Source organism: Eubalaena glacialis, chromosome 6 (assembly GCF_028564815.1).
Source record: "Eubalaena glacialis isolate mEubGla1 chromosome 6, mEubGla1.1.hap2.+ XY, whole genome shotgun sequence".
NCBI classification, from domain to species: Eukaryota; Metazoa; Chordata; class Mammalia; order Artiodactyla; family Balaenidae; genus Eubalaena; species Eubalaena glacialis.
In genome coordinates this window covers 8,946,376-8,955,911 of record NC_083721.1, presented here as the reverse complement: position 1 = coordinate 8,955,911, position 9,536 = coordinate 8,946,376, and the positions used below count along the sequence as shown (strand labels likewise).

The window sequence follows — 9,536 nt, the reverse complement described above, 5'->3', positions numbered from 1 at the left end:
AAACAGAAAGTCCCTCAGGAGAAAAGAATTAAGGAGTATGTTGTGCCGAGCTTTCCTGGGGCACAGCTGGCAGAGCGAGAGGTGTGAGGAGGGTACAGGTGATCCGCCCCCAGGGGCTGGGCCCTCCCAGATTGATGGGGTGACCTCCACTGGCCTTTCTCAGGCAGGAAATGGGCTGTTTGCTAATGCCTTTCCCCTGCCACACACACCTGTGAAAGCCAGTTGGTGGTATTTTAAAATAATTTACTAGAATGAAATTTCTATGTTTTCCTTTGGATATTTGCCCAGAAAATGGCTTTGTGCTTTTTGATTCAAGAAAAGGCTTCAAATATTACAGGACCTCAGATTTCAATCTCTCGCTCTCTCTCTCTCACAGACACACACACACACACACACACACACACACTCCTGTGTCTCTCGGGTGAGAGTGACTATACTATAGGAGAAGCGAGGTGGCTTGTTTTTTTAATTCTCGAAGGCTTAGTTAAGCCTGTTTCACTCACTTGTCCCCCAACTCCAAGCCCTGCCCCCGGAACCTCCGCAGCTTGTTCCTCCCTCTCCCCACGGTGACTGTTCGGCTTCAGAGCATCACCAGTTCTAATGTTCATTTGCCTGAGATGGACGTTTCCTGAGTAAGAAATGTGTGATGGGTTTGCCTTTGCTGTTGGCCTACTTCGGTTTAGCAAGCTGCCTCTCCATCCCTCCTGTGAGAGGACCAAGCAAACCGCAGCCAGTGGTCCCTGGCCTGAAACCCATGACTTGGGTATCAGGTGCCTGGTGCTTCTCCGGCCACCGGGAGGAGCTCCCTGTCCGGTTTATCACCGATGGGAACAGTGCCTTTGGGGGGTTAAAAGGAAAGCCACAGGCCCCAGATAGCATCACTTGTGCTAAAAGCCCATGATACCAAACCTGGTCGGCACCATCACGTGGGTCCTCTTCATCCCCCTCCAACCCTCCCCAGAGGAAGAAGAGGCAATCTGTGTGATCAAACCCTTGTCATCCAATGCTCTGTGGTGACCTAAACGGGAAGGAAATCCAAAAAAGAGGGGATATATGTATATGTATAGCTGATTCACTTTGCTGTACAGTAGAAACTAACACAACATTGTAAAGCAACTATACTCTAATAAAAATTTAAAAAACCTCCACAAACCCTTGGCATCCCCCCACCCCAAGATATACTGACTTAAAAAGAATCCTTTCTTTTCTCTTGCTAATAGCTGCCTCACCCCATCCTTCTTCCTATAAAAACCTTCCATTATGTACAATCCCTCTGCTTCTAGCTGCTAGCTGGGATGCTGCCTAACTCATGAATCGCCTAATAAAACCAATTAGATCTTTCAAATTTACTCGGTTGGATTTTGGTTTTTGACAGGAGTGGTACAATTCATCCCCTCAGGGCACTGAGATGGCGCTTCCTGCGCACATGACAGAAGTTCCAGGTTTATCACTGTGTTCATTGGACAAATAGAGGAAGGGGTGTTCTGAGAGTTAATGGAGGACCCAGGCTTCTGCTGTCTTCAGGAATGGTGCTCAGTTTCACCCTGCTGTCCTGCAGTCCCCACCTCAGATGTACACACTTAACACCCTCTGGGTCCCCAGGGAGCAATTAGGGATTATTTTAATGAACTATCGCTTACATGCAGAAGGAAAATTGAACTTCCGGTTGCATGAATGTCTTCTCATGCTCAGGGGGCTTTAAGTGTCTTCAAGTCACCTGAGCAAGCTGCTTTGCTTTTTTTTTTTTTTTTTTGGTATTTCAACCCTTGTAACTTTGAAAATTACAGATATTTTCACATCAAATTACAATCGTTGTAAATTTCTTAAAATATCCTTTATGCTTATTATTGCTTTGAAATTGCAGTATTTATTAGACTTCCCCTGCTGGATAACGTCATTTTGTGCATTAGTAAAGGAGGACAAATATTACTATGCCATCGTTTTAAAATATTTCGATAACACATTTCAATATAATGGTTTCCTCTTGAAATCTTACATATTTACCTTTTTCCCTTTTTATGAAAATAATTAATCTGAGCTGAGTCCATAATCACCACACCTCTCTAGGGGTGCGTAGTATAAACCTCGGCGAGAAGGCCCTGTTCTATTATCCAGGGAGAAATCTGTAACTAGGGATGTCTTAATGTTTATGCAGAAAGAGCAGGAACATGCATATTTTTCTGTAAGGGTTATTGCGACCTTACAGACTGGAAATGAGAATTTTCTAATCTGTGCGTAAGTTTCCCTACCCGGCAGTTTACTCCTTCCATGCAGCAGTCCTCAGCAAGTGCCTTTCTGTTCGAAGCCCCGTTTCCTCATCTGTTAAATGCAGCTGTTCATAGTGCCTAAGTTACTGTGAAGATAGAAAGAGGTGACTGAACACCGCTCCCTTCTCCTCGGCTTCCAGAACCTCCCAGTTTGGTCCTCCTTGCTCACGGGGTGTTCCTCTTCTGGTTGCCTTGCTGGACGCCCCTGTCCTCCCAGCCTCCGAATGTGAAATCCTCAGCAGCCCTTGGCTTCTTTGGTTGCTCATGTGTGTTCAGGTCCCATGAGACCCTTTCTAGCTGCGTGGCTCATTGTGTCCTGGGCTGAGGCTCCCACATTGATCTGTCCCTCAACTCCAGCTTCACACATTTAAGGGCCCTGATCGCCATCTCCACTTGAGGCGGCTCAGACCAAACACATGGAAAACAAACAAAATCTACCTTACCAGAACGCTTTCTTTCCAGAGTCTCCTTCTTTCAGAACACGGTGAACCCATTCTTCCAGTTGATCCAGTCCCAAATCTTGGCATCCACATTCAAGCCCCTTTCTTTTCGCACCCCACAACCAAGCCATCGGTAAATGTTATCAACTCTACCTTCAGGCACATCCCAACCTCCTCCCACCTCCACGGCTGCCCCCTAGTCCAGATCCCCATCTCATGCCCGACTGTCACCAGCCACGCTGTTCCCTCTACCTGGAAGCAAGAAAGCACAGAGGGTCCAAGGCAGGGGGAAGCAGGGAGGCATGTAGCCACGCTTTGGGGCTTTGGGGCCGGGCATTTAGGGTGCAGATCCTGGCCCCATCTTTGGTTTATAACTATCAAGTAATGGACTGTTATACAAATTGTGAATGTGCCGTAGTTTTCAAATTATTTCCACTTAGGGCAACAGTGGCTGCTACGAAAGTAGGATTCTCTGGGGTATTTCAGAGCCTTTTGATTTCAAAAGACGTAACCCGGGAAAGCAATTAGGGTGTCTTATCCAAGAAGGGGGACGTTCTGGTGCTTTGAGTATAGGAGAGGTGTGGATCCATTTCAGGAAGTGGCTTCCCGGAGACTGAGCCTGGGACTAAGGGTTCCTCAGGGTAGAAGATTCCAGTGCCCATTCACACATATGGCCTGGGAGGGGCTGGGGCATGACATGTGTGACTGTGAGGATGGATGGGCTGTGGCCTGGGAGCAGCATCAGGAGGCCCCAGGCTGTGAAGGAACCAGCACCTGGCAGTCAGCAGGTAACCAGAGCGACCCCAAGGCCTAAAGCCTGGGCCTCACCCCTTCCCCAAGCCCAGGGCCTCCGTTAGTGCTGGGGCCCTGAGCCCTCCTAAATGCTGGGGAGGGAACAAGGAAACGTGGCTGGCTTTAGACCTCTGGATCAGAGCCAAATTTGATTTGATTTAGGGAAGCAAAGAAATACAGCATTCTTTATCCCATGAGGGTCATATTGTAATTTACATTCATAACAACAGTTTCCTGGAAAACATCAGAACCTGACTCATGTTTCCTTTTTATTTTGAAATTTGGGATTACATGTTGTACCTCGAAAGGAGACCATACTTTGTTCAAAACAACCTTGGTTATGACTGCCTAGTCCCAAAGAGATGGGCAGAGGCAGGCATCTACTTGATGGCCCTGGTGATTGTAATGTGATGAAAAAGGGGATCACAGGACCTGAGCTCTTGTCTTAGGAGTGAATGAGAGCAAAAGAGCCAGAGGAAACTGGGAACAGCATTCTTAGACCCTGTATCTTGAAGGAGGGAATTAAGATCTTATTTGGATCTATTTCCTACAGTTGGTGGGCCAGCTGTAGGTCAGAGCCACCCGTGTGTCACTTCCTGTGTGTCACTTCCTGCTTTCTATGGGGATTCAAACTTGGACCTATGGGTCTGATATCACATTTCCTCTAATCCAGCCAGAACCCAGTTAACAGAAGCTTTGTGGAGTGATGGTTCTAGAAAGAACTAAATATGGTCATGAAACAATTCACTTAATTATTTGGAAATAGTCTGGACATGAAATTAATTAGCTTATAGGTCATGCTTCTACTTGAGTGAATGTATTTTCTCCCTGCTTACCTGTCTGGGTTCAAATCCTGGGTCTTTTGCTCACTAGCTCTGTGACCCTGGGCAATTAATTTAATCTCTATGCACTTTGATTTCCTCCTTTGTAAAATGGGGTTAAAATGAGTATTTATCTCATTGGGTTCTCATGTATCTCTTTGGACCAAATTAGTAAGTAAAAGGTATTCCTGGAACACAGTAAGTGCTTAATAAATTGTAATCACTATTATTATTAGTCTTCCACCTGAGTAGGAGAGAGGAACATATTTTACTTTAGTAGTGACAGAATTCAGAGAAAGAGTTTGATAAGAGCTATTTTAGAAAGAAATATTGCCATTTGCAGCAACACGGATGGGCCTAGAGATTATCATACTAAGTGAAGTAAGTCAGACAGAGAAAGACAAATATTATACAATGTCACTTATATGTGGAATCTAAAAAAATAATACAAACAAATCTATATACAAAACAGACTCACAGACATAGAAAACAAACTTATGGTTATCAAAGGGAAGGGGGGAGACAAATTAGGAGTCTGGGGTTAACAGATACAAACTATGATACATAAAATAGATAAGCAACAAGGATTTACTGTATAGCACAGGGAACTATGTTCAATATCTTGTAATAACCTATAATGGAAAATAATCTGAAAAAAATATAACTGAATCACTTTGCTGGACACCTGAAACTAATAAAATATTGTAACTCAACTATACTTCGAATTTTAAAAAGCTATTTTACCTTTAAATTTGTAATCGGTCTATTAACCAGAATAACTTCACTAAACACATTCTAGATTGTGACCATCAAGTAAGGATTGCCAGAATATCATTTCGTTTTAAGAAGATTTTGTTTCTCTTCTTTATAGATTCAGATTTGTTTTTATAATTTAAAGAGTAGGTTAAAATTGCTTGTTTCATCATAAATAAATGATGACCTTTCTGATCTAAATCCCTGACCTAAATAGGATGGCACATCCCAGCCCTCTTAGCTTCTGCGGGGCTAGATAGAGGCTAAAATGTGTGGTACCCCCTCCTTCCAAACAGAAGCGGCCCCTGTTGCTTGAGGTCTAGAGGTCAGCACAAAATAGAAAATGTATGTGTAGGATTGTTCCTTAAACCCTGACTTTTCAATGTTACTAGGAGATTCTCCTGTTGCTAGATCTCATCAATGGTGCAGTTTATTAGGTGTAACTGGTGAGGCTTAAAGGAATCAGAAGAGGATCGCGGGGTGTACGCACATTACTGGTGAGAGCCTCTGCCTACATGGGAAGCACGTGGCAGCTGGGCTTCTTGTCACCATCTCGGTGGCCCGGAGGACCCGGTCAGGAGGAGGCATGAAGTCAGGGGAGCATCAAGCAACTTCCAGCCTTGCTGGATCCAGAGTCACAGAGTGAGGTCCGTCTGGCCTCCAAATCCTTGCCTAGGAGCCTCCCCTCTACCTCCCTGATTCTGGGGCCAGAGTCTCACCAGGCCACGCCACGCCAGTAAGCCCAGCCACGTGTGGCTGACCCTCTGTGGCTCGCTTCCCTGCAGACAGTGACAGATGGAGCCCTGGTGGCCCTATTCTAAGACCCCTTGAGAATGGTGGGGCTTCACGTAACAGACCTCAGACTTAGCCCTTCCACACGGCAGGGTATTTCCTTCCGTGTTCACAGCTTGAGACTGGGGCAGAGGCATGAGCAGGCTCCCTGGGCTAACGGGGGAGCAGCGTGTGTGTGTGTGTGTGTGTGTGTGTGTGATTTAGATCACAGCCCCGAAAGCAAATTCAGTGTCCTTAAAGAGGTCAGGCCTCACCTGGCCCTCGCAGCAGTTCTTTCCAGCTAAAAGAGCAGTCAGCAGCCCTTGTACCTGCTCTGATGTCAGCTGCCATCATACTTCTGTTCCCAGAAAAGACGCCAGTGACATTCTGTGCTTGGGGTGAGCAGCCTTCCTAACTGGGCCTCTTGCCAATGCCTGGAAAGCCAAGTGAACAGGCGTGTTTCACTTTGCCTTTTTTTTCCTTCTGACTTTTGCTGCCTTACTAGTGGGGGCCGACTGCTCCCCGGTAGAAAATGACATTGTCCTTTTGTGGTTTATGGCAATTATCTTTTTTTCAAGGAAGCCCGGCACTTCCTGCCTTGCCTCTGACATCGAGCCAGGATAGGGCGACCATTTTTGGTGACGCTGCTCGGGCACCTTTTGGATGAACATCAGCCCAGCCCTCCTGTGATTCTCCTGTCCTGTGTGGGCAGAGCCCGGAGGCCTGCTGACTATGGTTACCAGCATCTTAGCAGACAGAATCAGGGTCTGGAAACAGACATGGATATTGTCCATTTCAGAGACAACTGCATCCAAAAGGTTTATTCCTGGCTTGCAAACAAACCCCACTGACCAAACTCCCAAGTCGCTTTTTATTCAGCTGTCATTAAATCACCCACATAAATACATATAATAAATACAAAAACAGGAAGGATTTTTTTTTTTTTTTGGTCTTTGGTATGTAGAGCTTTTCTCCTCATCTTATTTCCCTGCCTTCCCTGCATCCTAAGCCCATTTTCCTCAGGTTCACATTATTCCTTTGGACACCAAAGCAGCCCAGAAGTAAACTTGGTGCCCCGACCTTGAAGCGGTCGGCAGTCTGGGTCCCGGCGCCCCTCGGGGGCCTGGGGAGGGCCAGGCCGTGGGGACTCACACATAGTCGTTCAGCCTGTACCCGCTGTGCGAGGCCGAGGTGGCCGAGGGGGCCCGATTGTCCTTGTAGGCGTCGGGTGGCCGGTAGGCGGGCGCGGTGGCCGTGCCGGCCCGGGGCTGAGCCCGGTAGGGCCTGGAGGGCGCCTCGTCCTGGCAGGACAGGCAGAGCAGCGTGCCGCCGATGAGCGACAGGGACGAGGAGATGAAGCCGAGGTACAGGGCCTGCCCGATCTCGAACTTCATGCCGCTGGGCAGCAGCGGGTTGTAGAAGTTCTGCACCACGTCGTTGGTGGTCCAGGACACGGCCACCATGCAGAGCAGGCCGGCCAGGAGGAAGAGCACGCCGCCCAGCACGGCGAACGTGGGCTTGGCAGGCGTGCCCTTGGCGCAGCGCGTGCACTTCATGCCGACCACGGCGCAGGCGCAGGCCACGCCCGACAGCAGGCAGGAGATGACCATGAGCGCGCGGGCCGCCTGCAGGTCGCGGGGCAGCGCCAGCAGCGAGCGGTAGATCTGGCACTGGTAGATGCCCGTGCTGTGCCACACGCACTCCATCCACAGCCCCTTCAGGTAGGACACGGCCGTCAGGATGTTGGTGCCCACGTGCGCCGTCCGGCGCCAGTGCGGCAGGATGGTGGTGATGAGCGTGCCGACCAGGCCCAGGAAGCTGAGCAGGAAGCCCAGCAGCTGCACGGCTGCGCTGCCCATGACCTTGCTGGCGGTTGCCGCTCGCTCAGGCGCCCGCAGGAGTCCTAATGAAGCCGGGAGGCGGGGCGGGGGGAGAGGAAACGGGTTAAAGATTATCTTGATGCATCTATTTCTGCCACCGAAACGGCCATTTCCATAGGCGGTTGGTACAACGATTAACATGTTTTTAAAAATAGTTTCTGAGACTTGATTGGGTGAATGAATAAGCGGCTCGCCTAAGACACTTTCCCTGGAAGGCCAGAGCTAGAAGGGGTGACAGCCAACATCTAGCTGGGCTGTGCTTTCCCAGGACCCCAGGGAAGGACCCTCCAAAGACCCCACTTCTCTCAGTACTTAGCAACCCCATGTGGGAAGTTTTGTCTTGTGTCTGCCCTCAAACTCTGCTGCATTTGAATCTCACTTCATTCTGTTTGATCAGTGATCACTAAGGTTGTTAAATCAACAAATAGACTGGTAAGTCTTAAGGCGTGGGCCGCTTATGACTTAGAAAATAGCTTAGACTGCCTGTCAGGAGGAAACATTTTCTGAAAGTGGGAGACTTCCCTATGTGCTCATAGGAGGGGGTTTGGCACCATAGGCGGGTCAGACGCCGCCTTCCAGAATCCCAGATGTGACCTTAGAGATTATCCACTGACGCCAGGGGAGAGGAATGACCAAGGTCATCAGCTCCTTAGGCGCTGCAGCCAGGACCACAAACCAGTGACCCTCCCCTGCGGGCAGGGTACCTCCTCTCACACCGCTCTGAAGAGGGGTGGGCTTATTACAAGACAGGCTGCTACTGAACGTTGTAACCACGGCAAAATCTCAAACACTTCTTGGGGAAAAGGACCCAGCACGTATGTGGTATGTAGTGCCAGGTGTATCGGGGATACTCGGGAAATATTGGGAGGGAGGAAGCAGAGAGGCAGGGAGTGGGGGAGGGAGGAAAGGAGGATGGAAGGGGGAGAGGAAGGAAGGGAAAAAGGGAGGGAGACCAGAACTGCCCGAGTGGAAACCACTAGCTCCTCTCTCCTGCCGGGAGCAGAGTAAGGGGCAAAAGAAGAGAATCCCACCCTCTGCGTGACTCGGGGCGTCTCTGTCTTTAAAACAAGGGAGCTGGACTTCATGGCCGCAGAGTGTCTTCTGATTCTGAAGGGAGGAAAAGGGAAGCTTCTCTGCTGGTGCCAAGTCACTTCAGCGACCCAAACTGGTGAGAGTTCGGAAGGCAAAACCCGCTTCTTGCTTCTTTCTCAGAGCAGTGTTCTGCAGTTAAGCGCAGGAAGGCTGCAGGGAGCCAAAGTGGGCCGGGAGGGCGTCGCCCAATGCAGATTCTCCTGCGAGCTGTTTTTGGGGTGCCCCAGGCCCTCTTGGCTTTAATCCTGGATCCGCTGTAAAGAAATCTCCCACTAAATCACGATGAAGGATTTGGTTAGTAACAGGTGATGCTTCCATTGGAGGCCTCTACGATCATCTTGCTGGATTTAAAAATCTACACCTGCATGTCTTAGCATTGTTGGAGATGATCTTTAGATCTGTCCTGCTTAACAGACAAACGAGATAACGGTGAGACAGCGTGGTGCTGGACAGGACATCAGTGGTCTGGGGGGGGGGACGAGGTCGGGGGTTTTGCTGATGGTAAAAATGACTGTTTGCTCAGGACCCTGTGTTCTTCACTCACACCTCGAGCTGATCGGCCACATGCGTCTTGCGAAGCTGGCTTTCCTTAGGAAGACTTCTTCCCTCCATTCAGCAAGCACTCAGTGCAGGTGCTGGGCTTGTGGGGCGGGGCAGCGGGGGGAGACCCCACAGTCCCTGCTGCCCAGGGAGGGGCAACTGTCCTGTGGTCACCGCCGG

The 9,536-nt window shown here is 49.2% G+C and overlaps 1 protein-coding gene across 2 annotated transcripts in view; it reads right to left on the bottom strand.

The window, feature by feature from the left end:
* Window positions 1-5,133: 5,133 nt before the first annotated feature.
* The window catches only part of CLDN14 (claudin 14), a 68,942-nt gene continuing 64,539 nt past the window's right edge, over window positions 5,134-9,536 (bottom strand). For both annotated transcript variants that reach the window (XM_061192868.1, XM_061192867.1), the window contains exon 3: window positions 5,134-7,747. In XM_061192868.1, coding sequence (XP_061048851.1) covers window positions 6,993-7,703 — 711 coding nt within the window. In that variant the 5' untranslated portion in view covers window positions 7,704-7,747 and the 3' untranslated portion in view covers window positions 5,134-6,992. The remainder of the gene's footprint in view (window positions 7,748-9,536) is intronic.